The sequence below is a fragment of the Coccinella septempunctata genome, chromosome 2 (assembly GCF_907165205.1).
Source record: "Coccinella septempunctata chromosome 2, icCocSept1.1, whole genome shotgun sequence".
NCBI lineage: Eukaryota > Metazoa > Arthropoda > Insecta > Coleoptera > Coccinellidae > Coccinella > Coccinella septempunctata.
Window position 1 is genome coordinate 15,018,828 of NC_058190.1, and position 25,487 is coordinate 15,044,314.

At 34.2% G+C, this 25,487-nt stretch overlaps 1 protein-coding gene across 1 annotated transcript in view; it reads right to left on the bottom strand.

Annotated features, from left to right (window-relative positions):
• Positions 1 to 25,487, bottom strand: part of LOC123306272 (claspin-like) — an 82,348-nt gene that overhangs the window by 30,560 nt on the left and 26,301 nt on the right. Inside the window, exons 4-7 of the mRNA XM_044888176.1 lie at positions 18,994 to 19,959; positions 13,615 to 13,838; positions 11,394 to 11,929; positions 10,954 to 11,004 (exon numbers count right to left, since the gene is read on the bottom strand). Of these exons, the coding sequence (XP_044744111.1) occupies positions 10,954 to 11,004; positions 11,394 to 11,929; positions 13,615 to 13,838; positions 18,994 to 19,959 (1,777 nt within the window). The remainder of the gene's footprint in view (positions 1 to 10,953; positions 11,005 to 11,393; positions 11,930 to 13,614; positions 13,839 to 18,993; positions 19,960 to 25,487) is intronic.

The following is a 25,487-nucleotide window of genomic DNA, read 5'->3' on the forward strand; positions in this document are numbered from 1 at the left end:
AATCATGTTCGTCACATAATTTCCGAAGAGATTCGACATAGTGATATAATACGTAATAACAGAAACTTTTACGTAATACGGGCAACGTAGCGTTGATTTAAAACCCAAAAATGTTTTGACAAGCTTCATAACCCCACATTTTCGTACTATACAGAGTGAAATGTGTCAAATTTCCATGGCCAACAGAGTGCTAAAATAAAAGTGAATGGAGTATAGAGATAAGAGATAACATAAACGCAACAACTCAAGAACATGAGAATGGCCAACCGAGTGCTAAAATAAAAGTGAATGGAGTATAGAGATAAGAGATAACATAAACGCAACAACTCAAGAGCAATGAGAATTTGATCTGGATATTATCTCTACATCTATCATGTATAGGTTACCTGGTGTTTTCAAAGATTTTTTTAACAAAAAAGTCATCAAAATAAGTCATTTCACCAAAAATTGCCTATATAAAATATTCACGATGGCGGGTGTCGTACATCCGAGTCTATCTCATCTGAGTCTGATTGCTTCAGGTCACTTGAATAAATTGTTGCATCGTGCAATTTGAGGTGAAAACATTGTAGAAAATTGAATTTTATTGAAAGTGCTGGTGTTGATAAAGTGCTATTATTGCTACGTATTTCATTCAATTTTGACGTCGGGTAAGATTGTTGGAGGTTTGGAACATGAAGAAGATTGTAATGATTGTGTGAAAAATAATTTAGAGGTTACACTCATTTAATTGTTGAGTTTTTGCACTATTATTCTATTTTTTTTTTCATACTTGTGTCTTTTTCTGTCAATTGGTATCGATATGAGCCATTTCATAAAGTTGTTCAAGTTACTAAATAACAAGAAGAATTCGGCAATTTTAAGTTTCCATTTTCATTCCTACGCAAAAGTCTAACGGGTCAATATTCTAAACGAAACCATATGGTTGATTCAGTCATTACGGTATATAGTCCATTTTCCGAAGCAACGAAATGATGTCATGAACGGCGGATCAGTCATGCCAACAGTAACCACCTTGGAATTCTCACAAAACCAAGCGATTTCTTACAATTTTCGTTTTCAACACTGTGCTATGTTGCCGTTACACTAGCGATTTAATTCTATCATTTTGTTATGGTTTTGTTCACGTAAAAGAGTTAACTTCCATATGTCCATACAACTTTGGTTTGGCTGTTTTTCATTGATTCTCGCCTGTTTTTCCTAACTACCAAGTTTCATATCGAAAAGTTCCGTTCCGATTCTTACGAAAACATGGCCAAATTTGTTCAAATCAGGCTCGTTATTGAATTATTTTGAAGATGAACGTGATAATAATGAGGGACTATTAGTGTCCTTTGCAGCTGTAAGTATCAAGGATCAATTATTTTTGCGATAATTCAGATCACAAATGATCCATGGTCGTATTAGGTTCCATTTCAGTAATTATCTCTAAAATTTTGTTCAACTTCGTCATTTCGGAAGTTTTGTATAGGTGAAACGCTTTATTTCGACTAGTGCAAATTTCTGAAAAAAAGCCTCAACTTTGAACACATCCTGTAGTTACCATTCCCATCAGAAAAAAGTAAATACTGTTAGAGGATTAGTGAACATGTTTTGATCTATACATATATCTGAATTACTTTTGTTTACTTAATCAAATCAAAGGGATTACACAGAATCCAAATTAGTTTGTGAATAATATGAACGTACAAAAAACATATAGATCGGTAGATTTAATACACTAGCTCAGAGGATTTACAAGCACGGCGCTTCATGAGTTCATGAATACACTTATTCGAACACCAAAATATCTCCTCCGTTTCTCAATTAAATAAACAATCGAGCATCAACTCTCATTACAAAATTTGAAATCAGGTGGCGCACCGTAAAGTTTTCTAAATATATCTAAATGCCTATTTGAGCACCTTCTGAAATGAGAAATCTAAGATAGGAATGTCGACTTTTTCGTCGATGATAAGCTCTCAAATTACCTCTTCTATGTAAAATGTTGCTGCATCTCAATTTTTCACGAAATAAACAATTCCTCTTTCGAAACCTGAAACGAAATTCTTCTGAAAAATCGCATAACTGACGAGCAAAACATTTCTTAAAAACAGCTTTCATTCCCGTAAATTTGAAAGAACTCTAAAACGGCTTGATAGATGTTTAAAATTATTTCTTTTTACAATTTCCCATAGATAGCGTTAAATTTTAGGAGTATTGTTTGAGAGAGTAAAACGGAAAAATCTTTTAGGAAGAAATTGTATCGTTTTGTTCACTGCATACAAATAAACTTATTATTATTATTCAACTTTATTAAAAATTGTGAACTGTAGCATGACATTCTTTATTCTTTTAATGAGAATAATATATTATTAATTTATTAAAGGAATGATATGTATACAGGGTGTCTCAAGTTCGAGTGCCTATTAGACGTTTCTGGAGAACTAGACATATTTGAAATCTGAAAATTGGGATTATGATATTGTTCGAAGTTCTCTACAGAGCTAAAATATTTTCGAAGCCCGAAAACTTCCGGTTATACAGGGAGTGAAAATAAATTCGACGAAAAAATTTTTTTCAAGTTTTCTATTCCCGGTATGATCGAGTATTCAATAGTGAATACATTTCTGTTAAAACCATTGTATTAAATCGAGTAGTTTTCAAAATATCAAAAAAAAAAACTGGAAAAAAAGTCAAATATGTTCAGTCAGTAATATGTTCATTATTTTTATTTTAAATATCCTGAGCGTAAACCGTTTTTACAACATCGAAGAGGAAGGATGTGAAAAGGTCATGCATCTTTTGGATTTCAAAAATATCATCACAGGGTGTTCCAAATTTTGTGTTGAAAATTGTGATCTTAAATTGGCCATAACTTCTGTTTTTCAAATTAGAACCCTATTTTTTTATAATTGTGTTGGATTCTGCGGTCAAAAATAATGATAGTTTTCTCACATGATTATGCTCCTAAATTCAATAATTTCTGAGTTATTTGAGATTTTCTGTATTTATGTAGTACGTAGAGTCAAATTCTTCGAATCTGATTCATAAGGATATTCTGTGAGCATAGAAGATAAATCATCCCATTTATAATTCACAAGTGTCAGACAGTTAGTCAGTTGTTAGTCGTTATGAAATTTTTTGATTTCACAAAATAAATTAGAATAACGGTTCATTTTGTTAAATCGAGAAATGAAGATAACGAATAACAATAACACCTGACACTTGTGAATTATTAACAGATAATTTATCTTCTATGGGTACAGAGTGTTCCCATGGTTTCGAAAGAATATTCATTGAATTTTTTTAGATGCAATCAATTTGACTCTACGTACACCATAAATCCAGAAAATCTCAAATAACTCAGAAATTATTGAATTTAGGAGCATAATCATGTGAGAAAACTATCATTATTTTTGACCGCAGAATCCAACACAATTATAAAAAAATAGGGTTCTAATTTGTTCTAATTTTGAAAACAGAAGTTATGGACAATTTAAGATCACAATTTTCAACACAAAATTTTAAACACTCTGTGATGATATTTTGAAATCCAAAAGATGCATGACCTTTTCACATCCTTCCTCTTCGATGTTGTGAAAACGGTTTACGCTCAGGATATTTAAAATAAGAATAATGAACATATTACTGACTGCACATATTTGACTTTTTTTCCAGTTTTTTTAGGATATTTTGAAAACTATTCGATTTAATACAATGGTTTTAACAGAAATGTATTCACTATTGAATACTCGATCATACCAGGAATGAAAAACTTGAAAAAAATTTTTTTCGTCGAATTTATTTTCACTCCCTGTATAACCGAAAGTTTTTGGGCTTCTAAAATATTTTAGCTCTGTAGAGAACTTCGAACAATATCATAATCCCAATTTTCAGATTTCAAATATGTCTAGTTCTCCAGAAACGTCTAATAGGCACTCGAACTTGAGACACCCTGTATATACATATCATTCCTTTTTGTTGATAGTAATAATGCTTCTATTCAACAACTTCAGATATTATTTATACACTAATGTTTCCATTTCTCATCATGATATTCTGTAGTATAATCGAAAAATACTCAATATTCATTCTAGGGGTTCATAATGTTCATATTTGCAATGTTTAGGGTCCTGTATTATGATTCGATGATTTGTAGTGGAAGAGATTATTTTACATCTTGATATTTGTATATGAGAGACGTTTTTTTTTGTTTTTGTAGCCCCGAGGAAGATCATAAATATATGATCGAAACGTTGAAAAATTATTGAAAATTGCATTTTATTTCCGTTCTTCTACTACGAACAATTCAATCATAATTCATTCTAAGGCCGTCAAGAAAGTCAGCGTTGTTTCAATAATGCTCTCAACCAATGCGTAAAAGTTATTTTCCTATCAAGTGCGGAAAGTGATACTTGCCCGCACGAAACTGCCGTTGCCCGAACGATGCGAAGCAGAGTTCGGGTAAGCAGGCGTTTTTCCCGCACCTTTTGGGAAAGTGACTCTTTGCAACTTGGAATAAGTGCGGGAAAAAGGTTGAACGCGCACGCTTGTAGCAAAAGTATCTTTCCCGCACGCGACTCATTGCCAGAACTCCGCTTCTCCTCGAAAATATCACTTTCCTCACTTTCACTTGTTAGGAAAATAACTATTTCATGTTTAAATACGGCTCTGTCAGCATAACTATTGTATGAGAGCAAAAAATGAAACCACTATCACTAGTAATATCACAGATGTACTTATACATACATCCAGTTTTGACTGCTTCGGCAACCAGTATGAAAGAAGCCACAAGTTCCAGCCACACGTTTGCCTCGGCGCCTCGGTGAAGCGTGCGGCGCAAGCGGCATATCGCAATTCGTAATCAAGACTGCTACGGGATTGACATAAAAAATCAGAAATGTAATATTATAATGAAGGATATTCTCGAAACGGAGTGGGGGTACTAAATATCTACAACCATTCTTGACTATTTCTAGGAATGAATAACGAGCCAGTGGGTCATAATTTTTCGGAAACACTAGTTGGGGGTAGTGGGGGGTGAATTCTTGCCCGACAAAATCGAGGGTTATTTAGGTTTCGAAGAGCATCTAAACTAAAATATATTCACTGAAAAAAAAATTCAAATATTTCGATTTTATCCGACATAATTTTTAAGAAACAAAGGTTAGGGGAAGGGGGGGAGGTCGACTGAAAGGAGTTTAAGGTTTTCTCCTGGCAAATCTATAGAGTAAGAACCCAACTACACCAACCTTGTTATTCTTGCATATTTCGTTGAGTTTTCTTCAGAAGTCTCATACCACCTTAGAATCGAGAATATAAGTGCTCAGTGCTTTGATCCAAGAAGATATAAAAAGGAGTCGCAATAGGATATCCGAAAAACTCGGACGATAAATTCAAACGCACACTGGCGTCGCCGTGCTGTAAATTTAATTCTCATCCACTAATGCCCGGTTTCTGGGCCCCATTTATCGGAAGATAATCTATACGATGAACTTGATGGACCGATAACTGGTAATTTCAGTTTCTGAGGCAACACTTGTGGAAACCGTGCTCTGATATGGATCGGAGATCTGGACACTTAGATCTGATACTGTGGAAGTGGATTACCTCAGAAGAAGTGCGAGCATGTCACGAGTGGAGAAAAGTACAAATAACGAAATTAGTAATACAATGAAAGTAGAGGAAACGGTACTAGAACGGATAGAAAAAGAGGTCAGAAAGGATTTGGCTACGTACTACGAATAGTACGAATGCTAGAAGAAAGGCTGGCGAAAAAAGTTTTTCAACGGAACTCTATCGGTAGAAGAAAACGGAAGAGACCGAGAAAATAATGGAACGGTACTATGAAGGAAGCGATAGAGGCACGCTACTTGTGTGCTTGTATAGAGCTCAAAAAGTTTTATAAAAAAGTCCGCGATGACATATATCTTACTAACGAGGATAAACCACGATAACCAATTTTAACATTTTATTTCAATCCAAAATAAGGTTCCGCTTGAAGAGGGCTTTCGAGTGACATAAAATTAATTGACCCTTATCAGCGGCATTTATTCCTGATCAGAAATGCTCTTCACAGAATAGTTTTCTAACGGATATTTTACGTTGAAGAAATACGAATTTAGGCAAGAAATAAAATCTACCCGAATCGAAGAGTCACGTGACGGCTACTTCAGGGCGAGGTTATATGATCATTTAGATTTGCACTAGGATTGTGATAACGTCGTAGGCCATAGCTGAATCGAGGCAATAGGTAATTGTACAGGGTGGGCAAAATTCATTGTCTACTGAAGAGATCTCGAGAACTATAGCAGCTAGAAGAAAACGGACGACACATTCTATAGCTCTTTTTTTCTTTACTAATCCTAAACTGAAAACAGATCTAGCATAATGTTCATAAATTCTGAGTTATGAACGAAAATTGAGAAATTGTCAATTTCAATGAATCTGAATAACTCGCTTATTTGAACTCGTATTCGAAATCTGTTATTACATTCTACAGGTACTTCTTTATGAGGAATTTGAATAAGATATTATTCAATTTTTTGATCCAGTCATTTTCTAGATACTACAGGGATTTCTGATTATTCAAATATACGCTATAGTTGAAAGTTCTTTCATCTTGCTGCAATTTTTTTGCTGATTTCAAAAATGTAACACATGTCGCTATTCACATGAATATAACATAACAAAAAAAATTCAATACTTTTTCCTGCTTTTTAATTCAGTATTGAATTTTCAGTAGGCTGTCGTAACCATAGGGACCGTTGAAAATGCATTTTGGTTCGGGAACTCCACATAATCATATGTGAACTCAACCTTCTGTGATAGGAATCACCGACTGTCGAATAATTATTTCTTTTATATAACGATATCGATATCCTTTAAAAGATAGTAAAAGACTTTCATCTGATTATTAAAGAAGGAAATGTATTCAATTATCGTTTTTCTATTTATGAAAGAAACTTAAAGAACAGAGACGGCTGGTGCCTTTAAGGAGTGGGTCGACCAGACCCAATATACACAGGGGAATATCCTGGAATAAAATTAATATCTATTTTTTCAACCAATAACTGGAAATGAAAAAGTGGAATCGCACCATAATCTTTGTTTTTCTAAAATTAAATATTGATATATTCTTTGTCAATTAAGTTTCTAAAGATAAGTTGGATGGGCTTGAGGCTAAGGGGTGGAAATATTCAATTTTATTTACCAAAAATAAGTCCAATCAGAACTCAATTGACATGACAATTGACATCTTGATGTTAAGTTATTGGTTGAGAAACTATTAATTGATAAAAGGAGAAGGTAATTGAAAAGCAATTGGTGGGTTTCAGCGACTTCATGTTCGATTAATATTGAAGAAATATTAACTTATGCCCCACCCTGTAGATAAAGTCTGATTTTCTTTATACAACCCCAGTGTATAAAAGTTTCGTTTTCAATGCGATATATAGGCTTGATTTTAGAAAAAGAATGTACTACACTTCTTTGTTTTTGCCAAGCTTTTGAATACTAGTTTTATTCTTATTCGAGGTCTTTCTGTAAATACCGATAAAAAATTTATTACAACACAAAACATCAACGTCAACACAAATCAAAATTTTAAGTTCACTGAAACACATCTACAATTTCGATTTTGTGTGATAATGTACGTATTTTTCCTTTCTTTATTTCACCATTCCTCCTTCTACTGTCACATGATCTTGTGACAAGACGAAAAGTTTGTTTCTATTTGCTACTACTCCAATTAGTCAACAATCCAAGAAATTTAGAATCCACTCAGATTATCAGAATTCAAGAAATGAATCGAAGAAAACTAAACGCGTGCGACCCTATCTCTTATTCTACGACACTGACCTAATTCAATTCATAATATATGAACAGCGATGCGAATGCGATTCTTATATCACCACTCCGAGGCTCGGCCGGCCGATCTTACGCGTATTCAAGAAGCTTCGAAATCACCGTGCCCTTATAAATTTACCAAGAAATACGAATTTTTATGGTCAAAAAATCACTAAACTATTCTTAAGCCCATTTGTAACAGCCGAAAATTCTCTGGAGAATTCTCTACCAAATGGTAAGAATTCTACCGAGAGTGTGTATGTAACGGTACATAATTCACGGCGCATGAAATCTCGAGTAAATTTTCTAGAGAATTCTCGGCTGTTGCAAACGGGCTTTATACGGTACGAATATCCTTTTTCTAAAATAGACATAATGTTCAAAAATTAACTATTCATTTAATAATTTTTTTTTCTTTTTTTTTGGTTTTGTATTGATCACTGATTGATGTTTTAGTTTTAATGTATTTTATTCACAACCCACTAAATTTAAATAGAGGGTTCTATTTTTGGATCACTATATCTGTATGTAACCCCTTAGCATAAATAAATAAATAAATAAATAATAAAAAAAATCTGACTATAATTAGGGATATATTATATTTTCATCGATTAAACTACTCTTAAACGGTACGAATACGTTCATTTCTAAAATAGACATAATATTTAATGATTAACTATTCATTTGATAATATAATATCTTATATCTTGTAATCTAGAAATATGAAAACTAAACGCCCAAACAATAGCAAGGTAGGCCCAACTCGTGCTGGCCGACCGAGTATGTATCTAGTAGCGACGTAATACGATGTATTGTACAGTTCAATTTGGTGATAACTGCGTGCGACGTAGGTGCTGTATAGTACCATAACTTCAAGCGTTTCGCTAGGCTAGTGCGGCTGGCCGAGCTAGCGTCTTAACCTAAGGAAAGAGATATTCGAAATAAACTAATTCAGGGCGACTGGGTCATGTTGATCGAAATAAGTTGTAGTACGTTATACTAGGGAATTAATCGAGATTTGAATATCGAAATTGATCATTTGGAATAAGTTTTGAAGAATAAAATAATTATAATTATTTTCTATTTCTCGATTATACCCTGACGAGCCGCCATTGTTAAAGAGTCAGTAATATGAATTAAATACGATACCTATCAATAAGTATAATTTTCACAAAAGAAAGATGATGAAAAATAGGTACTTCTGTCAACGGTAGTGTTCGAATTGTGAATCATCCTAAGATAAGCATGCCAAACATCGCGAGAACAAACGATGGCCAATCATCGAAGTATTTATTCAGCAATCCGTGATTCCAATCATAGAGGCTCAGGTTCACAAAATTTTATGCATATTCAAGGGTGGCTATGGTGAGCCAGCCTACTTATAATTCAACAGAGAATTTAAAAGCAGGAAAAAGTAATTAATTTTTTTCTCGTGTAACATTCATGTGAATAGCGACATATGATACATCTTTGTAATCAGCAAAAAAATTGCAGCAAGGTGAAAGAACTTTCAACTATAGTTTAGCTTTGAAAAAACTGAAATCTCTGTCGTATCTCTAAAATGACTGGACCACAAAAATTTAATAATATCTTTTTCGAATTCCTCATAAAAAAGTGCCTGTAGAATGTAACAACAGATTTCGAATACGAGTTCAAATAAGCGAGTTATTCAGCTTCATTTAAAATGACAATTCCTCAATTGTCGTTCATAACTAAAAATCTATTACTGTTAGGCTGGATATGTTTTCAGATTTTGAATAGTCAGTAAAAAAGAGCTAAAGAATATGTCATCCATTTTCTTCTAGCTGCTATAGTTCTCGAGATCCCTTCAATAGACAACGAATTTTGCCCATCCTGTACAGTGCATCCCATTTTGGGTGAGAGAGCCAGGTTTCTCGCTTTTTATTCAAGTTAGAGCCTTGTGGTATTCACGTTCCTTTCCTACTTTTTTCTGAAACACAAGTTGGCCTAATCAGATTATGCATAACTTCTTTTGTCTCCGAAGTTATTAGAAATAATGCTGAGCTAAAAACTACGTCTGATACATAATTCTGCGTAGGATCCAGTGGCGTACTCTTTTTTTTTCGTGGTATGTTTTTGAAGATACGACACAAACCTATATTTTTTTCAATGGAACACCCTGTATTTTATTACTTCATTGAATTCTTTATTTTTTTCCCTTCAAAATGATGTATAATACTATATGGTAGGATGTTCAGAAACGCTAAAAAACACTAAAATATCACATAATAATGATTTTTTGTTAGTGGACCATGGCATTCCCGTATAAAAGAAGAATCAATTCGATAATTTTCATTTGTGATTTTAATTTATAGGAAAGTAAGCAAACAAAGATAATACACCCATCACTAACACGAAAAACAAAACGTAGGTACCTACCTAATAGCAACTAATGAACAATACGAAAATTCATAATACCAATTAGATACCGAAGAAATACCCAATAAAATATTTATCATTGATGAAAATTGTCACCATTGCATGTTTTCTTGATAATTAAACTGTTCAAATTGCTGTCTATTTTCCCTAATACATAATTGACAAACCTTTTCAATATGCCTGAGCGAATCTTCTGACAAGTGGAGGTTGTTTTCAGTTTTATTTTTCGTGAGAATTTTCGTTACTGTCGCTGATAATTTTTTTTATTTTTGATTATTGTTGTTGATTGATCATTATTACTTTTCAATTTCTTTCTCGGAGTGAGGTTTGTCGATTTTCTTGATATTGAATTTCTTGAATTATTCTGTTTATATCTACTAGTGTTTTACAATGAAATTTTATGCGACCCAGGCCCAAGTGTAAATAAATAAATTAGTATTCTTAAATTATTCCATTACGTCGTCAGTTTTTTCATGAAAATAGGCTAAGAATTGCTTGTAATTCAATGAAAACCCAACAAATCAAAGCTTCTGTTTTTTTTTTCAAAAACATTTTTTGTTGAATCTGATAAATTATATCACGTCATTCCAAAAGAACTATGGATTTTTTTACGAAAATGATGTATTTTTGAGAAAGCGAATGTTGGAAGAAATTTTATTTGAACAAAAACCTGGTTCGGTAAGGAATATTCCATAACATGCCAAAATATTAGATATATATTACCTCAGATTTGTCAAGCGATTTATCTCCCTCTTCAATTTCAGGATCCACAAACTGTAACAAAATCTGAAATTAATTGCTGACGAAATAGTTCTACATAATTGCCAACTTTTGTTATACAGGATGCAGCATAATGCAATCCCAAATTTCAGGATAGAGTTCAACGGGTTCCTTCAATTATTCCGAAAACGAAAAGTTTTCGCCAATTTTTGCTGTTTTGAAAAAACTCCTTCAACTTTCATCAACTGTATCTCGGTTGATAATAGGTTTAAGAAAAAGTTTATGAATACAAAATTGTATCAAATTTAATACAACTTTTAAAATCCACATTATGGCCAGAAACTGCTTAGTTTACAAGTCATGAGCGTAAAACCGAACAGAAATTCGGAGGTTTTTCGGCCCTCCAAGAGTCGACAGAGTCATAAGAAAAATGATATTCATACCTTTAAACCTGAGGTGTTCAAATTTCTAAGACCAGTCATATAGGTAACAGGAGTAGCAAAATGATTTTCCGATTTGTGGGGGGATAGGACTAATTCAGTTGTTTTGTAATTGGTTGGCTGAACGGAAGTCAAAAAGTTTTCACTATAATTGTTCTTTATCACTACGTCCGAAATTTTGTTTGGAGCATTGTCATCATCCGAATCGTCGTCAAGAGGCCTGATAATTCTCTTCAGAACTTTTTTTTTTTGGGCGGTTTCTTCATGATCTACTGTTTCCATTTCTTCCTCCTCCTCAACTTTTTCATCTTCTTCTTGTGTCTCATATTCTTCTTCTTCTTCCTCATTTTCCTCAGGTAGACCTTCCTCATCATCATTTCCCTCTAATTCACTTTCTTCAGCTTCTTCATTCACAAAATCCGATTTTCTTCGTATGTTTTCTGACATATCACAATCATTTTCTTCTAATTCTTCTTCTGGATCTGTAAAGTCTTCTTCATCTTCATCATCCAATATGTCTTTCGTATCGAATTTCTCATCTTGAATTCAAATAGAATGAATTTTATATTTAAATGAAGGAGTATTATGAAGCGCTGTTTAGGTCAAAATTGTTCTAGCAAACAATAGCTTTGTTTTGGTTCGCACTTGAGGCGGTAGTGGAGAAGCAATGGTATGGGAAGCTACTATGCAAGAGCTTATGCTGAATAAATAAATGCGACTGTTTTGAACCGTTCTGGAACCATCCTCAAAGCAAACCAAAACAGGCCTAATTTATTTTTCAGTCCAATATCAATTGGCAAATATATTAAATAAAAATTATTCATATATCGCGTTCAAGCGAAGTCAGTAGTAGAAGGGAGAGTGACTAATTGGCAATAACAATGGTACACTTATCGTTATGCACGTAGCTAATAGCTATCTATCAACAAAGAGTAACAGTTGTTACAAAGAGTAACAGTTGTTACAAAGAGTAACAGTTGTTACAAAGAGTAACAGTTGTTACTCTTCGGAGAAATTCACAGTTGTCAAGTTGAAGATTAAAGTACTTTTTTGTCTAGCAGTATTTGAAGAACGTCGAAACATTGTAAACAACGTTTTGACGTTATTTGAAAAAAAGCTAATTACCAAAGATAGTCTTCAATACTCACTTCCACAACCAAGGAAGAAATCTCCTTAATGGCATTCTAACAATTCTTAGGCTAGGTTCCAATCGTATTTAATCGAAATGTTGGAACTGTTATTTCAGGTTATGTAGGAGAGAACGACATCCTTTACACGGTTGATAGTCTAATCTAACTTCACGAACAGAAATATTTCCAAATAAATGAACAGAAACACTACATTACTAGAGTAATGTTTCTCTAGTTTGTTTTAAATTTCGATCGTTGATTGCACTACCCAAACCCAATCCCAAGTTTATCACTGATACCAAAGGGTAACAACAACTATAACTTACTCTGTTAGTATTTGCATATATACAAATACATTTCATCAAATAAGAATCTTTACTTCCACAAACATTAAGAATCTTTACTTTCTTTTTCAACTTAACAACTGTGAATTGCATCAGAGAGTAACAACTTTAACTCTTGGTGAAGATAGCTATTAGCTATCTTCATAACGATAACATTGCCGCTGCTAATGCTATTCACTAGCCACTGTCTTTACTATTGACTTCAATTAAACGGGTTGCCAAATACTTTATCTCTTCGAAACTCGCGTGGGCTGCGCCAGCTCTTGGCGGCGTAAAATAGTTTGAATTATAAAATATTTGGATTCATACCGTTTGGGTCAAAAGTATCTCAATATATATAAATTATTTTTCGTCAATATATTTGTTAACTGAGCTAATATTTACTACTCTGGGTACGGATATATATTTATATACAGTGCCGCTGCTAATGCTATCCACTAGCCACTGTCCTTACTATTGACTTCAGTTGAACGGGTTGCCAAATACTTTATCTCTTTGAAACTCGCGTGGGCTGCGCCAGCTCTTGGCGGCATAAAATCGTTTGAATTATAAAATATTTGGATTCATACCGTTTGGTTAAGTATCTCAATATATATAAATTATTTTTTGTCAATATATTTGTTAACTGAGCTAATATTTACTACTCTGGGTACGGATATATATTTATATTTGGAGTAAAAATATATATATATATATATATATTCGCTAAAACACTTTTGACCTAAACGGCGCCTCCTAGAGTATCCTCACCATTATCTGTATCTCCATCAAGTTTTTCACAATCGTTCTTTTTTATCAGTTTTTCCCTCCATAAATCCGAGCGTCTCTTTGCCATCTGATATTGAAGTTCTTCACGCAATTTTTGCATTCTGACTCCAGGTTTCTCTAAGGGCTTCATATCTGCATCCTCGTTTTCCTCCATTTTCAAAGATAAGGTTTCTCTATGTATTTGGCCATCCGCAACACTCGTAATGCTAAAGATAGATGAAAGATTTCACACAAAACTCGTTAGAACACAACAGGAATCAAGAGCGACAAGTAATAGACAAATTTGAATAGTGTTTCCGACTAAAATACGCCAAGGTCCACAACCACTCATGGAATTTAGTTTTCCAGAACTTTCGAGAGAAGACAATTTTACTTTTGGTTGGTGAGGATTTTACTTTCCCTACCTCATTTGACTATCATCCAGTCTGTATATATGGGTCGACGGATACATAATTTCGAACGTTAGCTGATACTTCTCATCAGAAGTTGCTCAGCTGCTGAGAACACCTTTCATACAGATATAATAAAAGTGATTCTGCTACTTTGTATATTCACATTCATAAAAGCACTCGGTTGGTCATGGAAATTACAAACATTCCACCCTGTATTGTACGAACATATGAGGTTATGGCGATTGTCGAAACCTTCTTTTAAATAACCACTATGTTGTTCCGTTCTAAGTAAAAGTCTGAGTTACTATACTCCATATTTTAGCCATGGAAATTTGACACATTCCACTCTGTATAGTACGAAAATGTGGGGTAATGACGCTTGTCAAAACATTTTTGGGTTTTAAATCAGAGCTATGTTGTCCGTTCTACGTAAAAGTCTCCGTTTTTACGTATTTTATCATAATGTCGAATCAGTTCGGAAAATATGAAGTCGAAAATATGTGACGAACATAATTGACGTTTATACAAACTATTTGACGGCATACCAAATCTAGTTATTTACCATAGACTTATAATACATGGACTCACTGTCACGTGACTTTTCAGTAGATCGAGGTTGGGTGCATTAGAGAGAGGGGCTTATGCGTTCTAATCGAATAAGAAAGAGATGAACTGATTCCGTGTGGGCAATGTCAAAATCATATGTGACGAAGACGTTGCCCATAAGGGCAACAATCTATGTATGTATGAATATATTGATTATTATTCACATTATATTTATTCTCGAATGAAACTCACATAATTTTTATATTTTCCATTTCGAAGGAATGTTAAGGAATTCCTGTTTGCCTTCTCGGAAGCTTGTTGAACATTTATTATGGATAATTTTTACATCTCTCTCACAGGCGGAGTCCATGTTATTATAAGTCTATGTTATTTACATGGAAAATACAAGAGATCAGTTTTTAACTATATTTAGTTAAAAAATTTAGAAAATTGAATTATTGACACATAATATACAGTAACGTGGGGAAAGTTAATTCTTCTTTGGCTGGAGGTTGAAGACGTTACATCAGTTGTAGATTTCAAAAAAAAAAAATCAACCCGAAGATGAAATGCATCCCATGCAATGGTAGGGAATGGGTACCTATCACTCGAAGGAATAAACGGATAGTTACAAGAATATTGAATTCTTCAACAAAAATCATCTTGCATCAATGGAAGTCAAAATAATTACAAGAAGTTTCAAGGCCCCTTTACCCAAAAATTTCACCTGAAATAACAATTAACAGGACAATTGTTCGTATTTAAGGCTGTTTATTTTTAATACTTTTATTTAATAATAATAATATTAACTAGGATACAAGGTTCCAGTCTTCTGAAGCCGTTTCGAAAATATCGAGGAATTTGTTATTGAGTTGCAAAACATGTAACCCCCTGTATCTTGGAGATGAAGCTTTTCCGGACATACTCCTACAGGACCCTTTCCGACTCCAAATCACACTAGAAGAATACCCCGAAATTATTCCCCATGTTAGGAAACACCCTGTATATCTGCTCTGAATTCAAAAATGGCTTCAAAGTCTGTGGCGGCTCGTGGTCATGAGAGCTGAGAAGGCTAAAAGTTTTCGAGGAGTGTCGGAACAAAGTCTTCTCAGTCAATTTTTCCTTATTGGAGTGAACTGTGAAAACTAATTTGGAACTGAAATTCCAGCGAGTTGGAGCAACCGTTGGCAGTCGTCTACCGCATATTTTATTCAAAACATAAGTCCGCTTAGTCGATTTTGAAAAAAAATGCACAGCCATATAATGTAGAGAAAAATACCAGACAATCTTTTATGCTGTTGCAGCCTCTACTTAAAACTAAATTTAGAGCATGCGCATGACAATATTTAAAAATGGCGTTTGGTGCTATTGTCTTTATTTTACGTTGGAGTCCAGTTAGATGACCCTCCATAACCGCAGCCCCGTCGTACGTTTGGGCAATGAATTTGTTTTGGAAATCGTATTGTCCGCATTCATTGACCAAAAATTCGAAAAGATTTTCGGATGTTCGACCTGCAGAAACGTCATGAAATCCTAGGAACCTTTCAACAACTTCACCGTTTTTAACGTATCTAAATACAATAGCGAGTTGAGAAGCGCATGAAATATCTGTCGTCTCGTCTATCTGCCAAGAAAAATAAGGTGTATTATGAATTTCCTCGTCTATTTGTTTCTTCAGAATGAATTTTACGCTCTCAATCAAATCGGATGAATGAAAATGATCTGAATAGAAGGAACCTCAACCGCCGTAGCCAAGTTCTGAAAAATGCCCTGAAAGATCAAAGAACAAGCAGATGGAACAAAAGGATTCAAGAACTGAATACAATCGATCATTCTGCATGGAGAATGCAAAAAAGCCTACGAGAAGAAAAGACTAAAATTCCACCCCTACACGGAGAAAGGGGAATGGCGTATACTAATACTGATAAGGCAGATGATGCATTGGCGGACTCGATCGAACGAGAATCGAGAATAAATTACAGGATAGACGACGATAATGAAGATTTGGAAGAACTGGTTGAAGAAAATGATGGAGAAATGGATGAATTACCAGCGGCTGCTGAAAAAGACAAGCCAACATCGCCAAATGAAATCAGGGAAATAATTATTAGAAGTTTGAAGAAGAGGAAAGCTCCCGGAAGCGATAAAATAACGAATGTTATGTTAAACAAATTACCTAGAAAAGGTATAGCCGCTCTAACAAATATCGCGAATGGAATCATGGGGACAGAACACTACATAGAAAAATGGAAAACAGCGGAAGTCATAGTATTCAATAAACCATTCAAAGAGAAGAAGTTCCCAGAAAACGATAAGTCTACTCTCGGCGTTAGGAAAAGTAGTAGAAAGGATTATCGCCACGAGGCTAAATGAGGAAACCGGAAATCTGAAACTGATACTACCAGAACAGTTCGGATTCAGAAAAGAGCATTCAACAGAGCAACAATTATTAAGGCTTACAGAGGGATTCCAAAATAAACAAGCCACAGGTCTTGTTTTACTAGACGTCGCCAGAGCTTTCGACAGAGTATGGCATGAAGGATTAATATATAAGATGAGAAGTGCTGGATATTCGATCAAAATATGCAAGTTGATCCGGAATTATCTCAAAAAAGACGATTTTACGTGAAAGTGGAAGGAGAATGCTCCACAACAAGAGATTTAGAGGCTGAAGTACCCCAAGGGTCAGTGCTTGGGCCACTTCTGTACAACATATACATTCACGATATTCCGAAGAATCCAAGAACCATGCTAACGTTATATGCTGACGACACAGCCATAGCAACTCGACACCGCAACCCAGAAGTAAAAGAACGAGTTCTACAAGAAACGATTGACGAAACAAATGATTGGTGCATAAAGTGGAAAATCAAGCTCAATGGACAAAGGAGCCAAGCAATATTATTACAGAAGAGAAGACTGCGACCCACAACGAATCTAGAAGTTGACGGCGAAGAAATCGACTGGAAAAATGAAGCCAAATATTTAGGAATAACGCTCGACAAAGGACTTACAGTAGAATCCGATTATTATGACGCCGGCTATATTGACCAATCGCTTATTATGACGCAATTGCAGTGTTAAGTTTGGTTTCATTCAAAACTCCTTACAACAGGGTTCGGATTTAATGACTTCGCTTATAATGACATGTCGCTTACAATGACATGATTTCAGATACAACAACATTATTTGTAGAAAATTTATCCGGTTATAGTGACATCTCGATCGTTTTCTCAAGCCACCCCACCCCTTTTCATGCGACGAGGTTTGATACGATACGAAATATATCAGATTTTTTTGTAAAAACGAAAAAGTTCTTCATATTTAGCTGATAATTTTAAATTTTTTCAATAAAGGAAACATATAATTTGTCGTTTTTCTCTCAAATTGAATCCATAAAAAATATCATCAATTTTGCTTTTTGTGACTTCCGGTTATTATGACGTGTTTTTCATTTCCCCTCAATGTCATTATAAGCGGATTCTACTGTACTTGGAAAAGTCATATCAAAAAAGCAATCGACAAAACGAAAGCAGTGAAGAATAGACTCTACCCTTTAATAGGAAGAAGAAGCCACATGTCGAAAGAGACAAAATTGAAGATAATCAAAGCCGCGGCTAGGCCTCAACTGACTTATGGATCAGTTGCCTGGGGTTTCGCGGCAAAGAGCCACATCAAAAGAATTCAGGCTACTGAAAACAAGCTGCTACGATGTGCAATCGATGCACCTTGGTTTGTCAGGAATAGACAGATTTATAGGGACCTAAAATGGGAAACCATAACGGAATTCATGAACAGAAAAGCAGAGAAATTATTCGAAACAGCAAAAAACCATCCGAATCAAGAACTCAGGAGACTAGTGGACTACGACACAGAGGAGGACAAAAGGAGAATGCGAGATCAATTAAAAAGAGATTGAAACCACAGAAACTTATTGAAAAATTCAATGAAGTGTTACTCCAATAGAGGATAAACACATAAATCCCAGCACGATAGTGTGCGAGAAGAAAACCGACTAAGAGATTAACGGTTTATAGGCAAATGCCCGAAACCAAAATTCAAGAAGCAGTTGAGGGTTTTTAGTGGGTCTCGAGCTCAGGAGAGTGAGAAACCCCACACATGTTCCCCCTCAGGAGTGGGTGGTTCGTCTGACATGCAGATTTTCCCCCTGCTACACAAAAAAAAAGATGGAGAACTGGGGAGCTAAGCCGCCTCTGATACATTTTACGGGTGAATATGGTTATTAAAAAAAAAAATTATCTTCTGAAACGGATTTCGCAAAATTTTTTCTTCGAAAAAGAGCCTATAAGCTCGGAAGGAGCTAGCGCTTATTGACAAGATCTGTAAACTGTTACGATGGATGACGTTGGCAATATAGTGCCTAGGTCAGAATCTACCCTCATAATCAATTAGTTTTACTAACCTTATTTCCTTTTTTTTGTTTGAATTCTTCTCCAACTTCAAATTATGTTTCATGAATCTTTCTCTCAACCTAGATATTTCATCAGGCATAGCAATGCCATTCTCGAGATCAATAACTTCATTTGGCCCTACACTCAGTCTCGGTTTGAGTTCCCCCAACTTTTCCAGAATTGCTGATCTTCTCTTCGATATAGCCTTGAATCTATCTATTCTCCCAATAATTCCTTCATTTTCTACCATCTCGTCTTCAATACCATCCAAATTAAATTCGTAGTCTTCATTGAGATCTTTAACCTCTTTTTCAGCTTCAGATGCAAGTTCAAGTAATTCAGCATCCAAGTTATATTTTTTTATGTTAGACTCATTTGATTTTATTGGAACTACAAGAACATCAGACAAGAGTATGATTTTCTCACTTTTTTTGGTAGTGTCCCTTTCTTTACTTTCATTCAAAACTATGGGTTCCGTTTGGAAAGATTCTGTTACTTCTGATTCTTCGCTGCGACAACTCTCGGGATTATCTGTATTCAGAACATCGATAAGTGTCTTTTGATCAGATTCACTATATTCTTTTGTATCAAGAATTTCGTGTTTTCCTGTTTCTTTTACTTCTGTTATTTCACACTGGATCATTTCTTCGTCTATTTTCCTTGTATATCCTGTTTCAGATGGTTGTGAAATTTCGTCCGTGCTTTGATTTACTTTATCCTCAGTTGAATCTATGTTTTTAATATTTGTTACGATTTCAGTAGTCATTTCATTGCCATCTTCATTTTCCGGTCCTTCTTTGGGAAGTTCTTCGTTGATCAGTTCTTTCATTATTGAATCGTCATTTTGATTTTCTTCCACGGTAGGTTCACAGCTAATACTGATATTTGTAGTTGAGGATATTTCGTCTTCATGTTCTGATTCACTTTCTGATTTGTAGAACTCTTCAACCTCTTTCTCTCTTTCTTTCATCTTCTGACTGAAAAAAAATTGGAAATATTAAGTACTACTTAACAACTAATAAGGGCGTTGTCCCGTTGTCGCGACGCGACTACGATCCGATATCGCCAGCGTGTATCTTTCGTGTTCATCCCATGTTTTCTATATACCAAAGATTATAGAGTTATGATGAAGGGAAACGAAGCGACTACACTTGCGTGTGCGCCACCTGGTGGTATGAAAATACTAAGACTGGTTAAAATATTTATTCAAGTGCCATTTGCCATTTCATGGAGATATTTGCGCATGGCCGTTTTGTTTATGTTTTGATTTTCGTACCGCTAGTTTACCTCGATCGTTCTAGTCACCTAATTTTGAAGTTATTTGTGTATTTAATTTAGTGAAATCTTCAAAATCAAGGACTTTGCTCAAAATTTCGTACGGAAAATATTGTATGGTGAAGAACTGTGGGAACTGCTGTTTGGGATTCTCCGAATATAAGTTTTTTAAATTAACCAAAGAAAATGGAAACATATGAATACTTATAAGTATTGCACAAGATATTACATATCTTTGATTGAAACTCGCACCATGTGACTCGGATGTTGAATGAAATTTCTGGGCGTCAAGACATTGACATGGGTAAAAGCTACACCATGTACAGTGAACATTTTACTTCAAGTCAATTTGAAGCTTTTCATCCACGTAAGTTGCTGTATGCAATTTATACTGATACATCGAATACTGGTGGTAAGTCTTCCTAGATATCTGCAATGCATTACTGAATGTATTACAATGCATTACTCATTTATCATATATTGAATGCATATCTTTTTCGTATGCAGGAAGCATTCCTTTCATGGAGGGGCCACATGAGATGGAAAGCGAGCAGATTGAAAATGTTACGACAAATACTGATGGTAAGTCATCCTAGATATCTGTGACAAAAATTATTGAATGGATTACCTACTCATTTATTTTATATATAAGATAATTTATTCATTATATCGAATTAATTGTTTTGTTATGAAATTAGATTACAAGTACTTCCCCTTTTTCAGATATTCTTTCGAGTGTACCTGAAAGAGGTTCTCACAATCTGCTTCCAAGTCTTTCCCCAGAAGTGATAGAAAGATCCGAAAACTGAAAACAACAATCAACTCCTTGCGATGCAAAATATATGGTATAGCGAATATTTGTTCATATAGATTTCTGATGAAAATTTTACAAATTCAACAAACTCTATTGATTCAAAAAAATTTATTGCATGTCAAAAGAAACCTCACTTTTAAATATACCTTGTAAAATCTTCAATTCTGTCTTGTTTTTCATAAATTTCGAATAAAAATATAGGAAATCTGACAAAGTATTTCATTAATATTAATTGATTCAAAACAATGCTTACATGAAAAAAGGATTCTGATCACAAAACAAAACCCTGGTTCTGTTTTGTCGAATAAAATTCGAATTTCGCGCCCTTCAATTGTAAGACAGAATACTGTAATTTATCCGAAATTTCAAGCTGTTTTCAAAGAGATTGAAGCAATTCATTATTAAGAATAAAAATTGTTTTCTATATATCAGTTGAAAACTCCTGTTGTAATCAAAAAAGGGGGAAGAGGAGAAGATTAAAATTCATTGTTCGGTTGTACAACTGTCTATATTATTTCACATCATGCACAGCACAACTCTTCAGGAGTTAGGTGTAAGATCAAACAACTTATCTTAATCATGTTATTTACTGCAGGGGCGGATGGGCTACCTCGAACCGGCCCGGGAATTTTCTTCCAGACCGGCCCACTTCAAGAAAGAAAAAAGTACTTTTAAGGTGGGAGTTCAGTGGAGTAGCTAGCATGAGTTGCCATGAAAAAGACAATTTGATGAGCAGCCCCTAAAGATGGCACCTTAAAAGCAATTTTTAAATTTTTTTTACAATTCAGAAAACTGTCACAAAATTGAGCAGACATTTTGTGGGAGCGAGAAGGCGATGAAAAAATTGGGCCATGTTCCCATATAATTGCAAGGGATATTAAGAAACACCTCTAAAATCGTTTCGCGAGATTTTTTTTTTCCTTATTTATATAATACTTTCGAAAAATTAATTTTTGATTTCCTGCTTCAAGTGGAAGTGTTCACCTAGTTGGCGGATAGCATGCAGACATTATAGTGAAGCACCAAAAATTTTAAAACATTTCTTTTCATATGCTATCTTCAGGAAGCTGTATATAGACATGGGCTGCTCAAAAGAAAAAATATATTATATGAAAGACCCATTGTATTTCGACTATAAATCGACTCCTTTACAATCTGCATTACGTTAGTTTCATATTTATTTCAATTCATTGTATTCAAAACAACTCTGAGTAAATAGAATCAACGGAAAATGTATCCATGTTGTCTATAGGTATGGTTGAAAAAATGAAAATTTCCGAATTTTCTCACATTTTTTCAACCATACACAACATGGATGCATAGTTTCCGAATTTCGATTTCAAGCCTTCCATTGCACTTGAAAATTTTGAACATGAACAGTTCCTTAAATGGCTGCAGAATTAATTTTTTCATAGAATATATATTTTATCACTCAAAAGCAACCCTTATCTTGGGATAAATGTGTTGGACGTGGGGGGTGAGAAAAAAATTAGAATGGGGACAGTGAACGTGTTAATATTATTTTTTATCGGTTAACGCTTAATATTGTCGCCAAAATACCTGTTTCAATAACTTAAAATCTTCAATTCTGTCTTGTTTTTCATAAATTTCGAATAAAAATATAGGAAATCTGACAAAGTATTTCATTAATATTAATTGATTCAAAACAATGCTTACATGAAAAAAGGATTCTGATCACAAAACAAAACCCTGGTTCTGTTTTGTCGAATAAAATTCGAATTTCGCGCCCTTCAATTGTAAGACAGAATACTGTAATTTATCCGAAATTTCAAGCTGTTTTCAAAGAGATTGAAGCAATTCATTATTAAGAATAAAAATTGTTTTCTATATATCAGTTGAAAACTCCTGTTGTAATCAAAAAAGGGGGAAGAGGAGAAGATTAAAATTCATTGTTCGGTTGTACAACTGTCTATATTATTTCACATCATGCACAGCACAACTCTTCAGGAGTTAGGTGTAAGATCAAACAACTTATCTTAATCATGTTATTTACTGCAGGGGCGGATGGGCTACCTCGAACCGGCCCGGGAATTTTCTTCCAGACCGGCCCACTTCAAGAAAGAAAAAAGTACTTTTAAGGTGGGAGTTCAGTGGAGTAGCTAGCATGAGTTGCCATGAAAAAGACAATTTGATGAGCAGCCCCTAAAGATGGCACCTTAAAAGCAATTTTTAAATTTTTTTTACAATTCAGAAAACTGTCACAAAATTGAGCAGACATTTTGTGGGAGCGAGAAGGCGATGAAAAAATTGGGCCATGTTCCCATATAATTGCAAGGGATATTAAGAAACACCTCTAAAATCGTTTCGCGAGATTTTTTTTTTCCTTATTTATATAATACTTTCGAAAAATTAATTTTTGATTTCCTGCTTCAAGTGGAAGTGTTCACCTAGTTGGCGGATAGCATGCAGACATTATAGTGAAGCACCAAAAATTTTAAAACATTTCTTTTCATATGCTATCTTCAGGAAGCTGTATATAGACATGGGCTGCTCAAAAGAAAAAATATATTATATGAAAGACCCATTGTATTTCGACTATAAATCGACTCCTTTACAATCTGCATTACGTTAGTTTCATATTTATTTCAATTCATTGTATTCAAAACAACTCTGAGTAAATAGAATCAACGGAAAATGTATCCATGTTGTCTATAGGTATGGTTGAAAAAATGAAAATTTCCGAATTTTCTCACATTTTTTCAACCATACACAACATGGATGCATAGTTTCCGAATTTCGATTTCAAGCCTTCCATTGCACTTGAAAATTTTGAACATGAACAGTTCCTTAAATGGCTGCAGAATTAATTTTTTCATAGAATATATATTTTATCACTCAAAAGCAACCCTTATCTTGGGATAAATGTGTTGGACGTGGGGGGTGAGAAAAAAATTAGAATGGGGACAGTGAACGTGTTAATATTATTTTTTATCGGTTAACGCTTAATATTGTCGCCAAAATACCTGTTTCAATAACTTAAAATCAAAGGAGAACTAGGGAAGCAAGTATATCTTGAGGAGGTGAAAGTGTTATAAATATGTTGAGGTATCTTTCTTTATTCCAATCGAAAAATCACCAAAATCTACAAATTGAAATTTTCATGACGAGTTCCAAATTTGCTGCTCATTATTACTAATTTATGTCGGAAATTGATTTTTGGCAGGAATTTATGATGATAGGCGGTCAAAATTTCAATCTTCAGCTGTTTAAATTTAATGCGTTGATAGTTCGATAGACATCTGTATATCTCGTAGCAGAAGCTGCCAATAGATGTCGCTCTTAAGCACAGGATAATACAGTGACACTGAAAGCGTAGGTGTTTAAATTTCTTTCATTGCATATCCAAGCTTTCGTTCGTTTTTCGACCACCTTCAGGGACTACAAACCTCGGTTAAAATATTGAAACTAATAATAAGAACAGTGATTGCGGGAATTTGGACAATTATCTTTCTTTCAAATCTTTATTTTCAAAACTCGCCGAAGTTTCAGAGACAAATTTCTCCTTTTTCAAGGCTCATTCTATTTTATTTATTTATTTAAATGTATTACATCCAACAGGCACATGCCCAATTACAGGTGTAAGTAATATAGACAAATTATCAAATAATAATAAAATGAACAGAATCTCCGTCGGCAGAAAAAAAATCAATATTAATTTTCTATCAGACAATACAACTGTCTTTTAAACTCATTTATGGACAGAAAAAAAAACATCTACTAAACATTAAATTAGATCTTGACGCAAATCTAGGCGCGTTGAAATCCAGAAGAGGAAGTAACGATACTGAGTCAATGCGATTATTGATCAATTTGTAGGCAAATGTAGCATTAGCAATTTCTCTTCTTTTTCTCAAATTAGTAAAATTAAACTCGTTCAACAAAGACTGATGGTCGTGATGAACAGGATAAATATTATGCTTCTTAAAGAACAAAAACTTCCTCTGAATGGATTCCAAAGCTGAAATGTATTTACTTTGAAATGGATTTTGAAATAAAGATTTGAAAGGAAGATAATTGTCCAAATTCCCGCAACTACTGTTCTAATTATTGATTTCATGGATGCAAAAAATACTAACAATATTGAAACTAATATAATGCTATATCTTGCATCAATGTGAAACGGTCGTTTAACATCCGAAAAAAGACATGTGAACGCCTTTTTTTAGCGGTCTCCAGAAAATTCGACACGACTAGAGATGTTTAGTCTATTTTCTCAAAAGCATTAAACTAACTAGCACCGATCCTGTCCATTTTTTGAAAATGTTATATTAAATAAGGGATAACTACTGCGTCTCTATCAATAAGAATGAAAATTCTAAAAAACATACATTTATTTCTAGAACCTTCTATTAACAATCAAAACAGAAATAGAATCTAACGACACAATACTGAACT